Source organism: Mus musculus, chromosome 14, assembly GCF_000001635.26.
Source record: "Mus musculus strain C57BL/6J chromosome 14, GRCm38.p6 C57BL/6J".
Classification (NCBI taxonomy): Eukaryota; Metazoa; Chordata; class Mammalia; order Rodentia; family Muridae; genus Mus; species Mus musculus.
In genome coordinates, this window is record NC_000080.6 from 54,099,674 (window position 1) to 54,118,516 (window position 18,843).

General features: G+C 43.0%; 1 long non-coding RNA gene, 1 gene segment (V, D, J or C) and 2 further genes; 3 read left to right on the top strand and 1 right to left on the bottom strand.

Moving 5' to 3' along the window:
* Tcra (T cell receptor alpha chain) overlaps positions 1-18,843 on the top strand; it is a 1,796,232-nt gene that overhangs the window by 1,671,707 nt on the left and 105,682 nt on the right.
* The window catches only part of Tcrd (T cell receptor delta chain), a 213,126-nt gene that overhangs the window by 153,601 nt on the left and 40,682 nt on the right, over positions 1-18,843 (top strand).
* Gm30275 overlaps positions 1-18,843 on the bottom strand; it is a 58,297-nt gene that overhangs the window by 32,237 nt on the left and 7,217 nt on the right. For 2 of the 4 annotated variants that reach the window (XR_003951150.1, XR_003951149.1), the window contains 2 exons: positions 8,748-8,871; positions 4,954-5,208 (listed from right to left, as the gene is read on the bottom strand). This is a non-coding gene — a long non-coding RNA (predicted gene, 30275). Of the gene's footprint in view, positions 1-4,953; positions 5,209-8,747; positions 8,872-18,843 lie in introns of those variants that run through there. The other 2 variants (XR_003951148.1, XR_003951147.1) reach the window with 1 other exon arrangement.
* On the top strand, positions 13,795-13,803 carry Trdd1 (T cell receptor delta diversity 1). The segment is given in 1 exon segment: positions 13,795-13,803. A coding segment is annotated over 1 exon segment (9 nt).

Here is an 18,843-nt window from a genome sequence, read left to right on the forward strand (position 1 = left end):
GACCAGTTCTCCCTTGCTCTGAGGCTGGTCATAAGCACACTGTGGCGTCTCGGGCACTGTGTGCTGGCTGACATGGTGAACTCTAGCATCTACCCTCTTTCTTCTTTTACAGTCGAATACCTTTCTCTCGGCATTAATTAAAATGAGACGATTGTAAAGCTCTGAGGAGACTTCAGTTACTGATAGAGCAAATGATGTCTCTCCTCTCTGCCTAGGTGTGGAACACAGATACAGATACAGTGGCAAGGTTCTTTATGCTTTCTTGCTCCTGTTTTGTTCTTACCTTAACTCCGGCATTTGAAAAGGTCTAGCACATGTTCAGCGTTCACTGCAGGGATGAACTCATGAGAGCCATGCACACCACCCTATGTTGATGCTGGGGGCACAAGGTTGGCATTCGCTTTGTCCCGTGAGCTGCTTTGCCCCAGCCTGATCCGCCCACTAACAAAATGCTATTGACTGCAACAAGATTTCCTGAAGAACTGACAGCCCAGCACTCTCAAACACCAGCTGCACAGGGCTGAGAGGCCAGCCGTCAGTCCTCCCATGTCCCTTAGACACTAGCTGATGGCCATGGGGAACAGGAAGGTGGCAGGACTTCCCTTCTTAGCAACTCTTCATGGATGCAACCCAGTACCCAAGCCCTGTATCTCGGGCTTTCAGAGAAAAGTTGGACGTTTCTAGTTTACTTCATGAAGAAAGTCTGCACTTTCTCCCCAGACAGGCCTGCAAGAGCCTGCTATTGCATGATTAAAATGTATATCTCATTTTCCTAAACAAAAGACCATTCTATCCCCAGTACTGAAAGGAGTGTGTGTGTGTGTGTGTGTGTGTGTGTGTGTGTGTGTGTGTGTGTGTGTGTGTGTGTGTGTATGAGTCCTAACAGCCTTGCATCTTATGTCCCACATCATACCTACCTACCACTACCACAAAATGTGGACACTCCTCAAGAATATGGTATCTATTAGGGAATCTTTAATTTTTTTTAAGTAATATACACATGCATTTAGGAGTGGTAACAGTGTAAGTAGCATGCAAAAAATATGGAAAGGACATCATAAAGACATGGTCTAGAGTCAGTGGGGGCAGTGCACTTGCCCGGCATGCCACACTCAATTGGGAAAATACTTGGTGACAGGACAAAGGAAAGTTGAGCCAAAGGCAACAGTGGTCTGAATTAAAAATAAGGTCAGATTCTCAAGTGCTGTGTTTGACTAATAAATCCAGCAGTCCTACGCTTCTTCTTTACCTGTATGCATATGATACAACAGGGAGGTTTAAATTATCCTTTCCCAGCTTAAGGGCAGAACCTCATGAGTATTTATAACTCTCAGAAACAGAAATGTCAGTATAAATATATCACTAAGACAACAAATCATTAGGAGAGAAGAAATCGATTTCAACTATAGACTTTTGGAGATTAAAATTGCTTTCATAGAATGTAACAACATTCATTGGTTCATTCAATAACAATTTATTAAGTGCCTACTGTGTGCTGAGTATGTCTTTAAAGGTGCTGGGAATATGGCTGTTAGAAGCTCACGGAGTTTATATTTTCATGGAATTAAATGGTAAATTACATTTAAAAGTCAATGCTACAGGATGATAGTGTCCATACAGAAGAAGGAAGTAAGACAGGGTGAAGGAAGAAGGAAGGAAGGAAGGAAGGAAGGAAGGAAGGAAGGAAGGAAGGAAGGAAGGAAGGAAGGAAGGAAGGAAGGAAGGAAGACAGAGAGAGGGGGGGGGAGGGAGGGAGGGAGGGAGGGAGGGAGGAAGGAAGGAAGGAAGGAAGGAAGGAAGGAAGGAAGGAAGGAAGGAAGGAAGGAAGGAAGGAAGGAAGGAAGGAAGGGACTCAGAGAAGATGTTCCAACAGGCTGGTGTGACTGAAGTTTTCTACCACGTCTCAAAAAGGCTGTAACATAAAGGTGACACCTCCGCAGGGGCTTCCACATAGAAAGCCTGACATTTGTCTGTTTTCTGAATGTCTCTGTCAAAACCAACCTTTTGTCCAGTTTTAAGTTGAAACAGCAGGTTTTTTCTGTAAGTCCTGGGAGCAGGGCTACTCTCTCCCTTTTCTTGCTAAGCATTCCTTCATAGTCACTGTCATTTCTTTAAGACTGAATGGTGAAATCTGATCAATTGGTGCAAACTGTCATGGGACAAGTGTGAGAGACAGCATGGAAGAGGTCCAGAAGAGGTCCAATGTGAGGACATGAGAAGCAAGAATTAAACTGCTAACAGGTGGGAAGCACATGGAGTGTGTGCCAAGAGCCCTCGACATGGCCTTCCTTCCTCCTTACATGACCATATCCTATGGTCTGACAAGCTCTCCCTGTCCACTGCAGGAGGAAAGGAAGTAGAGAATATGACGTATGTATTTCCCTTCATCGTCCCTAGCTGACTCTAGTCTCCCTGGGACAAGGCCCCCTCCTTTCCTGCATTTGCAGATCAATGTCCTCCCCAAACTGCCTCAATAAACAGTGAAGCTGAAATCAAACATGCTGAGCCCAGGGAGGCTCTTAGATTTTCCTCCTCTCAAGGAAGCCAGGCACAGAGGAACCGGGGGATGGGTAAAAATCTGAGAAAGCTTCAATGCCTGTATAAGGTGCCAGAGCTTCTAAAACCACAGGCCCAGAGAAAGCCCCAGAATTTGTTCTCATTTCTGTCTGTCATCTGTCAAAGCATCCCTCACAGGTCAGTCAGCATCCACAGGGAAAGTGCCAAGGACACACAGCTGGGGCATGTGGTCACAGCTCTGTCACATCAAAGGCACCCCCCCACCCCCGCATAAAGACTTGAGCTATGTTTAAATCACATCTGGGGTTTAACCCTGAGTAGTTGGTAAAGGGTTAACTGCCTGAGTCTTCTAAAAGAAAGTAAAGGAGGCTTCGTGCAGTACATTATATGTAAGGACACAAAGCTCCACACAGCAGCGAGTATCACTGAAATCAAAGAGGTAGCTGGGGTCAAGGCCCGTGTGGGCAGGAAGAGCCAACCAAAAGCCTTCAAGCTCAGCATCCTAGACACCAAACTATGCTCTTGCCAAACCAAGTGTTAGGAGTGAAGAAAGTTTACCTCACTAAGCTTGTAGAAAGTGAAAACTGAAGAATTCGGTGACCTCCCTGTTCCCACCTATCAGCTAATAGCCAAAAGGACCAAACTCTGGCTCAGAGCTTCCTCCTCCAGATCCTGTTATCTGAGAACCACAAGAAAGCATTGTTACCCGCACCCCCTCCCCCAACACACACACACACACACACACACACACACACGCACGCACGCACGCACGCACATGCACACGCACACGCACACGCACACGCACACGCACACACACACACACACACACACACATCCCTGCTAAGGAACCCCTTGCTACTCAGCTAGAAACCATCCCCATTCCTCACCCAGCCAGGCTGACCCCCCCCCCCCAAACTGGCTCCTTCAAGGCTTGGAGAGTGAGAAGTTTCTTCTACTCTCTGTCCTGAGAGTTCAAAGCTCTCAATGAAGTCAGAGTGCTTGTCTAAGGCTCAGTCTGTGGTTTCTGACCCTTTCTGAAGAACCTCAAACCCCTAATCCTCCCCTCCAACTCCTCTGCACTATCTAGCATCACACTGAGCACAAAGAGGTGAAGGAAGAAAGGCTGGGCTCCTCTCTCTCATCTCAACCTGGGTAACCCCTGGCCCTCACCGCAGGGCCTCTCACGCACTCTGCTGGGGAATAAATGGATCAATGACCAATGCCTGCCAGCTAGCTTTCCCCTTGCTTTCATTTAGAGGCAAAGAATCTCCCGTTTCTGTCTTTTTCAAAATAAAAGCAAGTTTCTTGTCTTAGTTGGGTTTCTATTGCTGCCATGAAACATTAGGATCCAAAAGCAAGTTGGGGCGGAGAGGGTTGATTTGGTTTACACTTCCACATCACAGTTCATCATTAAAGGGCGTTAGGACTGGAACTCAAGCAGGGCAGGAACCTGGAGGCAGGAGCTGGTTCAAAGGCTATCAAGGGGTATCATCGCTTAATGGCTTGCTCAGCCTGCTTTCATATAGAATCTAGGACCACCAGCCAAGGGATGGACCACCCACAATGGCCTGGGTCCTTCCCCATTAATCACTAATTAAGAAAATGTCAGGCAGCTGGATCTCATGGAGGCTTTTTCTCAATTGAAGTTCCCTCATTTCAGATGACTCTCGCCACAAGCACACCAGGCAACACATTGCTAGGATGACAACGTGGTAAAGAAAAAGCCAGGTTATTAAAAGTGTTTTTAATAAGAATGATGGTTCATTTTCCTCAGCACTGGTCAGCCTGCCCTGGGTACACAATCCTAGCCAATTTCTGAGTTATCTCAAGTGAGAGACAAAGAATTAGACAGGATTTAAGCCCTGCACAGGAAGAGTTGCAGGATGGGGAAGAAGCCACTTATTCCAGACCTGCTTCTCTCCCATGAGAACTCGAGCCCATCACTTCTCCTCTCACACTCATTTGTAAGATGAGGACACTGGACTGGATACTACCAAGGTCTCTCCCTGTTCTCACCTTCTATGATCAGTCAGCCTCGTTTCCTATTAGTTGGAAAAAGGAAAACCTCTTTTTGACTTTCAGCAGTATGAAGCTAAAAATAAAAAGCCCTGTGAAGTGGAAATTCATTAGTCACTCCAGAGTTGCCCGTAATGAGGTTAATAATGCTGGCCTGAAATCTCGGAGAACTTCTGCACGACGTCATTGTGTGTTGCATTTGATGAATCCTCCCAGCAACCGGGTGCTGTTGTTATTTCTATTTCACAGATGAAGAAACCAAAACATGGGGAGGTTTGGGGGAATGCCCAAGGCCACACCACTGGAAGCAGCTGAATCCGGATCCAAGCACCAGTGTCCTTCCTCCACACTGCTGTGCCACTCAACTAAAAGTCTTCTTTCCTTGGTAGATGTCAAACTATGACTTGTTAATAAAGACTCAGTACTTTCCCAGAGTCCTCTTGGACTCAGTAGATGCTATCAAAGAAACACGTGCTTGCAAGGCAGAAATGCCTCCCATTTAGCCCCAGTGATACTGGCAGCCTCCTGCGTATCTGTGGCATCTTTGTGCCCTCAGCCTCCAGCACTTAGTATTTGCCTGAAACTCTCGCTGCTTTGTGCTATTTTTCTGTGGTGATGCAGTAGTCGCCATCTTGAGAGATTGTCCAGATGTTCAGTAAATCTCTCGGGGTGTAACTGTGAAAAATAGTGGGAACACTTATGGGTTTAATTTTGGATTCTTATGTTTAAACTTGTGTTACCAAGCTCTAGAAAGTCTACATGAATACATTTGCGAATGTAGTCCTTTGAGAAGCATGGTAGCTTGATTGAAAATGGCCCCATGGGCTCATATATTTTAATGTTTGGTCCCCAGTTGGTGAAACTCTTTGGGAAGGATTAGGAGGGTGGCCATGTTGAAAGAGGTGTGTCACTAGTGGTAGGAAGACTTTGAGGTTTCAAGAGACATCTACCATTCCGTGTGTGTGAACCCCAAATTAAATACTTTCTTTTGTAAGTTGCCTTGGCCATGGTGTTTTGTAACAGCATTGAAAAAGTAACTAAGACAGGGAGTATTAATCACTGAACATCGTGGGAGAAAGAATGAGATGGTATTTGTAATCACCAGGGAGAATGCTGACAATCTCTTGTATTTACAAGCCAAGGAACTGAAGCAGGAAGACTCAGCTCGGGAATGTACTCTTGGGTCTGGGAATCCTAAGAAACTACATGAGTTGAAGTCCCTCCAATAGGCAGAGCAAAGTAAAAGCTGCAAGTACATTCAGGGACACCTCCCTGTCCTTGAGATTCTCTCGTCTCAATCTATCTCCATCATGGTTATGAAAAGACAATATAAACCCCATTTTCCCCATTTAAGGACCCCATTTGTCTCCATTTTGAGGACTAGACCTGATTTTTTTTTAAAAAAGACCATAAGGAACCAGCTTCAAGAATAGACCATAAGTCCCAGAAACTAGGTCATAAGACACTAGTTCTAGGAACAGACCATAAAATCCAGAACAGTATCATAAAACCACTCCCAAAGAACAGCCTAGGAATAACCACAAAAATGGAAAAATACCTTATCTCAGAGTGGGCCATATGCACTGGACAGCCCTATTTCATCACATGATTGAAAGCTCATGACATAGGAATGTAGACCACTGATCACCTGTGACCCCTAGCACCTACCAATGAAATTTTAGATTACCTAATCCTTCTTGAGAGTCCCCCTAGTTGCCTATAAGAAGGCCTATGTGCCTTTATCTGGGGTTGCCATTTCAAAGAATGGTTGACTCCCGCATGCTGGTTGTTTCTGCAGAATAAGCACTCTTTGTTTTTGCATACTATCTGAGTCTGGGGTCTTCCTTCAGCAATTTTCCAACCCTTACTTTTATACTTAGACAACTTCCTTATTCCCTGAAGATACAACCTGCTCACTTTGCTCCTTTGAGTTTCCTTGTCTTTTCCCTTACTCATTACTGTTTCCAAAACTGCCTGGACCAAAGGGGAAAGAGCAGAAGGATGAGGCATAAAGGTTCTACCCCTTCAGAAGTTTCCACTGGCAAAAGGCTATGACTGCTCAGTAGACAGAAGGTCTGAACCCTCCCTCTTGGATGGAGCTGGCTTCCCATCAGAGTTGTCCTCTCTAGTCTTATAGGATACTGAAAGAAACCAACAAGGGCAAAAGGTATGATCATGCCAAGACAAAAGACACAAGTCTCTTCTCAAGTCTTAGATAATTACCTCTGAGCGTTCCCATATCTGCAAATCCATGAAAGCTTCCTTATTGTACTAACAAAAAGTCTCACATCACAATTTAAAAGGAATGTTTCCTAATACATGCCAATAAAATACAGATAACTAAGCGATATATAAAAACAAATGTAATAACCAACCACAAAAAATATTAACATGTGCTGAAATTACTTTTTTCATAATATGGATATTACTGGGAAAGTTGTTTCATTTATCTTAAGAATTTATTTAAGAATTTGGTTCATAAGTTGCATGTGTGTTTAAACAGTGATGATAACAACTCCTTACTTACGAGTTCCAGGATCTTACAGTAGTTTGTTCAAATTCTCTTAAGCCTTTAATCTATCCTTTACCCATAAAATAGGAAGAATAAGTTCACAGGGCTATTACAAGGAGCATCTATGATGCACACCCCAGAGGTGCTCAACAAAATTAACATCCCACGGTAAAGGGGGTCTTACACAGAAAACACCAAAGGCTCTAGCCTGGGGGGTGAGGGGGCTCAGCGTCAATAACTATTAGCATTTTCTAACCCCTAATGTATTGCCAACATTCTTTTTCATAGAGATGACGTGTCAAGAATCTTCTTTCCAAAGACTAATCTAAATTAATTCCCTGTGCTGTTTATATTAGAAGTTCTAAAAGCCATGCCATCACTGGAGGGGTGAGTGTGTCACCTTAATAAGCACTGGTCCCTAAGGTCCCTCGCCTGTGCCAAGTGAACATGTCTCTAGTTTACTAGAATAGCAGAAACAACAAATTTTTCATAGAAACCATTTTCCAGCAGACTTGATCAGACATCTGGACAAAGGCAACGTAAAAAAATCCACATTTTTTATAAAGGTTGCCCTTGCCCAGCTTTAGGAATGCTCTCGTGAAGGGCCTCCCCAAGTTAGGAGCACAAAAGTCTTTGTACCCACAGATGACTAGGGAAACCAGGAATGTTAAACACGCAGGGTGTCTCCTCAGTGGAGGAGATAAAATCAAATACCTGCATTCCACCCAGAATGAGAGTGGGTCTTGTTAATGACCTGGTGACCTTTTGCTATTTGTGGAACCAGACCTCACCCAAATGCCCCAGAATGATTATCCCAGACTCTGCACCACCACCCCCAGACCTTTGTCTTTAGCTCCCAGGTAATAAAACCTATCCTTAGGAAAGATATCACATCTACCTATGGTCTCCTGACCTCTATGCTATCTAGGTCAGAGACCATGCTAGATTCTAGTCTGTTAGCTATAAAACCCACCTTCGTGGTTACATGTACTTTGAGCGGGAATTTCTGTGTAATCATGCCTTAAGCTTTTTTGTGCGCCTGGAATTGGAATGATTGCTACCCGGTAATCTGTTTCCTGGAAATTTTATCCCAAATTGTACTGTGTTTAAATATACTGGCAATAGAATGCCTGCTGTTAGACTTTCTAGAAGTTTGATCCGGCCTAGGTCAGGGTGAACTGAGTCTTCATTCTTCTCTTTGAGGGTTGTTTCCCTGCTCCTGTGACACCTGCAGGGACCCCCTCATCCCAGGTCATAGTTAATGTGCCCTTTTAAGAATAGAGCTTTTCCTGTCCTTGAAAACTATTATGTTAATTACTAATATGAAGGGTAGTATTCACTTATCCTTGTACTGTCCATGTTGTCTACAGAAGGTTAGTTTTTATACTACTACTTTGCCAAGAAAGCCCAGTTCTCTTTATACTACTACTTTGTCAAGAAAGCCAAGTTCTCCTAAATGAATCTCAGGGATAAATAAGTTCATTCTTCCATTAAGGAACCACAGGGAACAGGTCCAGGAAAACTGGGGGAAAAGCCAGGGAATCAGAGTCACTGTCTTGCCAGAGAAAAGCATGCTTTGATGGGAGACAATATCGAAGAGCAGTTCTGCCAAATCATGGGTCTGAGAGAAGTCACTTGAGACCTGAGGAAATTTCCACCTGCTAAAGGAGAGCTAAAAGCTCACGGGGGAGTCAGAACTCACTTTGAACTTTGTGTGTGACTTTGGATAAGTCAGTTGAGCTCTTTGAGCCTCTGATGGCATCTGCACAATTGAGTTGATAGTTGGTTATCTCCAGGACTCCTTCAGTGATAATCGATGTCAGCGGCTGCACAGAAAGAAGATTTAGCTTATGGAACAAAGGGGTTGACTTAGACAGATTCCCAAGATTTGGGGAAGCAAAGATCCCTGCCCTGCTGATTCCTTTGTGTGACCCAATAAGAATATTTTTGAAAAAGAACTAAATGAAAGACACTTATCATCAATCAAAGGCAATTGAAAGTCGTTGTCAGTCTCACACCTACCCCGGGAGGCTTCCTGCTCACTTCCCTCGGGACACCCCACCTCTACTTTACTGCCTTGTCATGATTCTCAAAAACTGTGATCGCTCAAGGTTGAAGCTTTTAATCTCCCAAGTATAAAAGGATATGCAAATAGGGTTCAGCTTCCTGTTGAGTCCCTGCCAAGGTCTTAGCCTGGCAATTCTGGGAAAGGGGCCAAAGACCTCATATTTCTCAGCTGTTATTCCCTCTTCTCTGCCCCAGTCAGCAGCTGGAGCTCCAGGCTGTGCTCTGTCTTTAGTCTTACCTTTTCCCCGAGTCTTCTAAAGAAGCATTTTTGCAATGTCCCTGAAAGGATCTAATATACAGCTGGTTGCCAAGTAACCAGACAGAGCATTATCTGGCTACATTGGAGAACAGTAAGTAAAACCAGAAAGTGTATATTCATGTATTATGACCTCAAATTTCAATCTTATAAACTACTTGAGGTACTGATATTGATTGAGTCTGAGACTGGGATGGCAATATATTATCTGTATCACCACAATGAGGTCTTGTACTTGTATGGAGTATAAAGAAAGCAAAGTGTATAGGTACAGTAACAGGCCTGCACAGCCCTCAAAACAGAGGTCTGAAAACACAGGACACCTCACAGTGACACTGAGCCTGAAGTTCCACTAAATAGCCAATGACCTGAAGCATACTCCCATGTCTCCTGATTGAACACACAGGCATCGAGACCCAGCCTTTCAGTGGAACAGAGAACTCACTAATATTCCAGTGCTAATTTACACATCCCAAACTATATTAAGTATGAGCATGTATTAAGCATAAAATTCTCACTTTTTCTGCAAATGCTATGACCTATTTGTATTTCTTAGAACTTTGCTTCTGAAGATAACTCCCATCAGGACCTTCTTATGAATTCTCAGTTCCATTATAGGGCCATTCCATTATAAGTTAACTTTCCCAAGCTCTTTAGAAGTCTCTGTGGGGAGATTTCTTCTTTAGTGTCTCTGTTATTACTCTAGGCAACCAAAACCCACTCATGATAGAACACTAGTAAGAAAATTCTCTGTATACTATTGTTCCAAATCAAGTCATTCTTTGGTGTCTCCTTCGGAATTTATTCTCTCTGTCTCTCTGCCCCCCCCCCCTCTCTCTCTCTCTCTCTCTCGTGTGTGTGTGTTTGTGTGTGTGTGTGTGTTCCATTGCCTTTACCTTTTACATTTAAGCCCTTGAGTAAACTCTACTCAAATATGTCCATCCTTCACATTTTCCACATCTCAGTTCTGCCTCCCAGTCTTACAACAATGATCATCTCAGATTATTTGCAAAACAGTTTCTTCTTCCCTTCTTACTTCTGGGATTTTTGGTTTGCTTTGGTTTGGTTAAAGGTTCATTGCTCTGGGGTTCAAGGGAGATATCTTTCAGGTCCATTCCATCTCATAGGCTGAAAGTTAACATCCACCCCTTCACATCAGTGACTTGACCACAGCACAGCCCTGGCTTGAACTCCATCAACCTTATAATCCTTGGAAGTGCTAACAATTCACAGGTCTGGCTACCATCACTATAATGTGTCTTTAGAGAAAGTTGGGTCATTGAGCTAACTCTACTGTTAGGATCATGGTCGAATCTTAACTTGTACGGTTTCTGCCACACTCCAGAGCAAAGAGTTACTGTACTTGTTCTAGGGGCTTTAGGAAGACAGGCAGATCACAGGCCTTCAGTGACAAAAGAAACACTGACACTTTAGATGGCTCCAATTTCCTACCCCATGTTTGCTTTTCTAACACCACTGGTCCTCTTCAGTGTATTGATAGAAGGTCTGGTCTGGTTGATAATAACCTAGTATAATAAGCCAGCACCAGCCTGTGTTGATATGCAGACCAAGTGTAAAATAAGTAAATCTGACACAGAGAAAAATATTTATTTCTAATATAGAGAGTCCAAGAATACCATACAAAACAGATCTTTAAACACCCTATATTTCCAGCTAGATGTATTTATTGCAGTTCCTGTACATTATTTTTGAAAGATGGTGATGAAAATTGAGATTCTCTCCTCTGTGTTCTAATCAACTCATCTGTCAGCGCAGATTGACACAGAGGGAAAATGCTTTGAGACCAAAGCATACTAAAAACATCATAAGGAAAACTTGAAGAAAAGAAAGCTTTTTTTCTACTCTCACTTTCTCTCTTTCTCTCAAGATTGCTTGCCAGCAGGGCTGAGGATAGTTCTGCCATAGTCTTCAACCTCCACACCCCAAGCCATCTGGTATCCATCACATCTGGAAGAAGGCTCTCCTTGTTCAGCATTGTGAATGCCATTCACCCTAAATCCACTAGTCAGACCTGGGAAAGTCTGTGTTCCAAGAGAAGTGGAAGGTGGTGGGACACATGGGGCCTGAGTGCTGGGAAATGGCTCACATCGGCTGCTGACTTGGCCTTCTCTCTAGCTCCTTAATCCGGCAGATGCAGCTTCCTTATGAGGCACCAGAGGCCCAAGGATGTTCACATCCTGTGGTTCTCCATACCTCTAAAACCCCACATTTGAGTTCCTTTCTAGTTCAGAGAACCAGAGCTGCTGGCATCGAGCCAGTCAACAACAGATGTGAGCCATAACCACCAACTACCCAAGAAGCATCTACAGAGACGGGCATGAGAAGCAGCGTCCCAGAAATTCTCATAATTATAGTCCCTTCAATCATTTAATACCTGCTCGGAGAGAGAGGGAGAGGGGGGCCTAGTAGACTTTCTCCTGATGTTTAATTCATTCTGGTGGGAATTAAGACGCTTGAAAAAATTCGGAGACTTAAGAAGGATTAGACAGAGATGAGAAAGTTACTGGAAAGTCGGTATGATACTTTTACTTGAACTGCTTGGAAATCTGCAAATCTATCCTGACATAATGCCCCTATGTCACCAATATTGCCCCCTTGATTTTTGAGGCCCATATAGCGGCTGTACACTAGATGGCCATTCAAGGCCACGAGCACCAGGATTTTGTCCCTCTGGATACAGAATAATGAAGATGGGGATTCTGGTGATCAAAGTAATACCTTCTGCATGTGACAGGTCTTGTGAGGGTGACTTTGACTTCCAGTTGTCCAGAAGGAACTACACCCTGGCTTTCAGTACATCTTTTAAAATATGCCTCCCCTGCACCCCCATACACAAAAAATATAGTTCTCATTGTCCCATCTACTGAGTAAAAATAAAGACAATAAAGAGGAAAGGGACAAAGTACAAAGGGAGAAAAAAATATAACCAGGAAATGCTATTGTTCAGAGTATTTATCATTTGAGTTAACAACAATCTGACCTCCCCAGAAAATGTCAAGGTCCATGTTACAATGTATAATTTCTTATGGGCTTTGAGGAAAAAAACCCATAGAATTCCAAGAGTGCTACTGCCCTCCGAGGAAGGCAGGAAAGGAAGGAAGAAGAGAGGGAGAGAATAACTGTGATGGAGTAGAATGCTTAACTGTGATACAAATCATCTAAGGATTAGCAGCAGATAGGAGAGGCCAGCAGTGTCTGGTGCCTGTGCGCTATAAAGCTTGTCATCTGTGGTTCCTCCTTTTCTTACTGTGTCCTTTTTCTGGGCCTCTCCCCACACCCCACCATATGCCTTGTGTATTTTCAATTTATTCACATTAAAACTCAACTTCAAGAAGGGTCTGGAAACTGACTTACACTAATACTTGACCAATAAAAACCAAGCAAATAATAAAATATTGGGAGTGAGTACAAAGACGGCTCAGTGGTTAAGAACGCTTGCTGCTCTTGCAAAGGATCTGGGTTCAGTTCCCAGAAGCTAAAGGCAACTTAAAATCATCTGTAACTCCAGCTCCAGATAATGTGATGCCTCTCCTGGCTTCAGCAGGCACTGCCCATATGTGGTATGTATACATACACACAGACAAACTCATACACATAAAAACAAATAATTTTGTTAATAAGGAAAGCTTTTAACTTTTCTCACACTTGTGGGGAAACAAGGAACTATTACATTTTAAAGGAGCTTATAAACTAAAGACCAGAGCAACTGTAGCAGTATTTTCAAAGACTGGGAAATACTGCCCCAAAAGAAAGACCGAAGACTGCACTGTTTTTGGAATCTCTGTGTGATGAAATGGAGGGTGGGCTTCCCTTCCCATGTCCAAGAAGTAACCAGATTGTGCAGATTGAACAAGCACTGGTTGCGAGATCATCCCAAGTTAAGATGTCTCTACTCAACTCTATTTCGCTGTTGAAAGAACAAAAATTGAGTATACACATTGTATTATTGGTTTTGTTATCTTTGAAGGAATCAAAAATAATCTGCTCCCTCTTTGAATTTTAATAACTGCCTTTCAGTAAAAAATAGAACAGTTTATGTTGTCACTAACATCTTTCTAGCATGTGAAAGCAGTGCCTTTTCTAGAAAAAGCATTGGTTAATTATCAGTCCAAAGCACTGGCTGGTTAATGGCCCATTTACATTTTCATTGAAAGTGGGTTACAATATTCTTCCAAGTTTGATAACAGGTGAGTCTCTGTGCTCATTTGTCTACTGCAATCCCCCTTTGTAAGCTTTTGGTTCTTAACTTACAAGTGTGACAGTGTTGTGCACCTGAGTTTTAGGACTCTAAACTGCAACAGCTTTGGAGGAAGATTCTGGGCCAGTGGGTATGGCAGAGGGTGGTGATGGCAAAATGCCAAGGGAAGAAACAAAGGGTGTTTTTGTACGGCTGTGTTTCACTGTGATGGCATATCACACAGGTTGAAGTATATTAAACCTCTGTTCAGAAACACTCAGCTGTGACTCCCTGTATAAGTCTTAGCACTGCAAAGAGTCCATTGAGCGCTGTAGGGAAATATGTAAGCTTTATTGACTCTTTTTGTTGTTGCTGTATATTTGGTCTGTATTGTCACTGCAAGAATTTCAGAATAGAAAAGAATATCACCAAAGTCTACAGTGATACAAATCCTAATCACATTCCTCAATATTGATCAAGCGGACTGACAGTGACGGAGCCCCAGTAGACGAGGTCACACACTGTATATAAGAAACCAAAAGGCCGAGTCCAAATCTACATAATTCCTTCTTCCAAAGAGCTCAAGCCTTGTGCATAACAAAGCAAGTGCTCAGAAAAAACAGTTGTGAAATTATGTCTATACTGGAGTAAAACATGTTTGCTCAACCCCAGCTTTTTACAATGATATATTTCCAAATCCCATGACTGGATGTGAGTCTCTAGAGAGAAATCCTCATACTGAATTCCCAGATCCTGACAGGGCATTCGCCTCATTCTGATGAGAAAAAATACCAGATAAGGAAACAATGGAGCAAGAAGGTTGCACAGAACCAGTGTCCTGTGTGATGAAAAATGTAGACTTTGCCTAGGAAAAACCCGAGTCACTGGGAAATAAGGGAGTGTGTGATGGAAAGGGTATTTGGTTGGGTCAAGACAGCTAGAGGAGCTTTTGAAGATGAACCTTAATTGGTCCTTGCAGACAGCATGGCCCAGTGTCACTGAGGATTTCAAAGTCAAATCTCCCCCTCTCAGGAATTCACCAGCAGTTCCCTCCTTGCATAGTAAAGACACACTTCCTCTCCACACACTTGAACTTAGGCTTCGGTGAGATGTTTCCTGGGAACTAAGCAATATTTCTGTTCTCTTCAGAATCACCAATGCTAAGACCATAGATGTGAGCGCTTTCCCGTCTTAGACTCTTGTCCAGGCTTTTCCTGATCCTGCATGAGTAGGTCCAGAGGCACAAATGTGAATCTCTTTATCACATGACGACAATCTCCAATTAGAATGCCATGTTGGTTTCCTATTTTTCAATCTAGGAAAGCAAATTCCATGCACAAGGGAAAACTATGTCAAGGGCTCCTTTCTGTCCTGCTGAAAATAACAGGGTGGATGGTTCCAGTGATGATAGAAATAGCAACTCAATCAACATAAAGTCAAAGAAGCTCATTGTGGGAGAATATGAGCAACTCGCAGTCATAACACTTTTAATGAAATTACCATTTTTTCATACAGAAATAGATTGCTTTGATAAAAGTGCAAACTCATAGATATTAACTTTTGAAGAGAGTAATGGTTTGTAATTGCTTTCTGATAGCAAACTATAGGCATTCACAGTTACAGAAAGAAATGGGATGGGCTTTCTGTCTTGCCCAGACAAACCACGCCAGAAAGTATATGGCATGCAGAGACAGAAGGTTTAAGACATTCGACAGGCTCGGGATTCTTGCTGGTTGTAATGGGAATGGATAACCTTATAGAATAGCAGATCTGCCTGTTGCTATGCTATCTGGGTTCTCCCAGGCAAGCCACTATGTCCCTCTTGGCGTGATTTCAAACTCAGTGCACATGACCTTCACAGTGTTCTTGGTGGAAATTAAAAAGTTAAGTCCAATCTAATCTTCCATTGTAATGAGAAACAAGGAACCAGCTACAGGATTTCACAAAGAAACAACTAAACAAACCCAGACAGTGAGTGTTATGGTTTGGATTGGGTCTGAGTAGGTCCTCTAAAGACTCAGGTGTTCATGCTATTGGGAAGCAGGGTCGAGTCTTTAAGAAGTGGAGCCCAGGGGGACGTTAAAGAAAGCTGTTGAAGCACCTGTGTTTAGAAAGAAGTGATGAGGTTCTCAGGCCCATCAACTGTTAGCTATCTACATATCCTTGAGGAGGTATGGAAGCTTATGAGATCTTCCCCTAGCAGCTATAGGTACCTATACACTGTTAGAGAGCTACGCGGCCTCATGAGCAATGTCCTCCACCATGCGGGCAAGTCCATGGCCCCAATAATGTACAGGTCTCCTCCAAGTAGTAACAATTCAAGATGGCACTGGCCGTGCCCTGCCCAGATGACAGTTAAACAAAATCATGATAGGTTTCTCACATAACAATTAGTCCTGACTATAACTATATACATATCAAATAAGTAACAAAGCCATTAATAAGAATGCATTTATTTTGGATTCTTATTGTTTCTTTTCTCAACCCACTGCAGTCAGCTATTTTGTCAGCAACAATATGAGTAACTAACACAGCCAAATTTAAACATTTTAAAGCCACAGATGAGTCTCCATCCAGAGACATGGTTTGTTTTTATTCCTGTCTAGTTGCTAAATTAACCAATTGACCCTACAAGCCGTGGCAGCCCATTCTCCCCCTTCATGGTTTTGGAAAACAGCATTATCAGTTCCATATATCAGCTATGTAAATAAATGAACATTTATTTTAATGAAAATACTGAACTATTGCCCAAGAAATGCAGTACATATATCAATGATATGCTGTCAAACTCTTGGATAGTTGTTGAACCTTCCTATGTCAACAAAGATGTCACTTAAAGTAAGTGGATACTTGCATGTAATGAACATACTATATATATTGAATATAATGCAGCCAGACTCTTGGGTCATCACTGAGTCTTCCTATATCACCAAACAATCACCATCGGTCCAGCATCTGACCTCCAGAATAGTACCAGAAAGAAGAAATTAACAGTAAGCAACATAGAGAGTCACGGTCCTTCACTCTGGAGATCCTAACCATCATGTTCAGGTCAAATCTACCCTGTCTACAAACCTAGAAAGCTGTCACTCAAAACGGTCTCTGATCATTGATTTGTCGAAACACATGCTGTGACTCATCTACAACCACTCGTGAGCAGGCAATGTGGTGAGACAGTAGAGAAAACCTGTAGTCTCCTGCTGCTGTTGCAGCTTTGACAGCGCAAACAACAGAGAATTAGAGCAAGCTTCTCAAAATATGGCTCTGTCAAGGCCTCAGGTCCCCAAGACCTGCTCAGAGAACCCATGAGAATCAGATCTCGTTTCATAATGCCAAAACACTGTTTCTTCTTTCACCGTGTTGACATTTGCACAGATGAAGCAAAAGCAATGTTGGGTCAAACATCAAATGCCTTAACATGAGGCAAGGGAGTTACATCAATGTTCTAATAATATTCCCTGTGTTCTTCACTGCCACATATTTACAAGGAAAAAAGTCGCTTCAGATAAACATTTTATTGACTCTATCAGCTTTTGGGGGCTGTGAGTGCCTGTTTGCATGAATGTGTGCGTGTATTAGTGTATTGTGTAGTTATGAAACTCTGTTCGGGTTGCCATAAGTGAACACCATGGACTTATGCAACAGAAAGTAATTTTCTCATAGTTCTTGGGCTAGAGGTCCAAGACCAAGGACTGGCAGGGTTGGTCTATTCTTAAGTCTCATGCAAGGTGGACAGCTTCTTGCCATATTTTCACATGATCTTTCTTCTGTGCACACACACATTCCAAATTCCTCTTTTATAAGGACATAATTTGGGTGTATAGACAATTTATCTATGGTATCTGTCATGCCATTGATCAGAGTATCTATTTGGCTGATCCAGTTGGGCACTTTATTATCTGTTTCCTCCATTCTGGTAACTCCATGTGTATCCTGCTCAAAACAACGCTCTTGATAGAAAAAAGACAACCTTACCCAATAGAGGAAGACCATATTTAAGTCAAGGGTATATGAGCAGCTGCTATGCTCCCAAGCTAGAACCTGCAAACAAACTTCCGAAGCTATCAATTATGTTGAACTAGGTCTCATCTGAGAGCTTCATTTCCAAGAACAGTCGTGTCCTGAAGTTAGAGCGTGTTGTGGAATTCTGTCTTTGGGACATCGCATGGACAATTCTATCTTGAAGTCGGAATATATATGAATTCCTGCAGGAAACCCATTGATAGAGTGTGCACCCCATTGACAGAGTGGGCACCCCTAGAGCTCACTGTGTGACTTGCAGCAAATGTTTGCTGTTTATGGAATCTCATGGAAGAGCTTTGTAAACTCTGTGCTTCCTGCGCCTTCTAAGTTTAGTTAGTTGGCTTCCAGAATCTTCTGATTCTCACCACCATGAGAGACTGTCTCAGTTCAGTGAAAATAACATATCATCAGTGTGGAAAGCCACATACGCCATTACAAGGTGGCGCTGGCTACCGCTGGCCACCACCCATAAGTTTGGGTAAACAACCAATGTGCGCATATGCAGTAGAGTTTTTTGCCGAGTCACTGCCTGGCTGGAGGTATGTAAATGAGGTACTGAATGCATGACCAATTGGGTGTAGATATGTAAATGAGGCATGTAAATGAGGTACTGAATGAATAGACCAATTGGGTATGGACATGTAAATGAGGTACTGAAAGCATAACCAATTGGGTGTGAGACACACCTCTCCTAGGCCTATATAAGCAGCGCCAGTTCTGGGGCTCGGGGTCTTTTCGCCTCTGCAATCAAGCTCTCCCAATAAACGTGTGCAGAAGGATCCTATTGTGGCGTCTGTTTTGCTGGCGAGACGGGTGCGCACAATATGTAACAGAAAACTAATAACTGAAGGCTTGGATGGCCCAGCAGTTCATGTGGCCGCTGTGCACATGTGAGGACCAGAGCCTGGATCTGCAAGTAAATGTTGGGTGGCCATGTCAACCACCTGTAATTCCAGCTTTGGAGGAAAGAGTCAGGATCCTCTGAAAAAGCTGGCTGGCAAGACTAGCCATGTCAGTGAGCTCTGAGAACCCCTGCTTTGACCAGAGATTGAAGAGAAATTGAGTAACTCTGGACCATAACCTCATGCCTCCACTTGCATGGACATGAATGTGCACCAATACACCCACACACACATGCAAACCATGCATATACACATACATACCACAGACATGTGAAAACACAAAAGGTACTGGTGGTGGCTAGCTTAACTGCTCTGATATTTTCATATTATGCAGCATACTATAATAAACTTC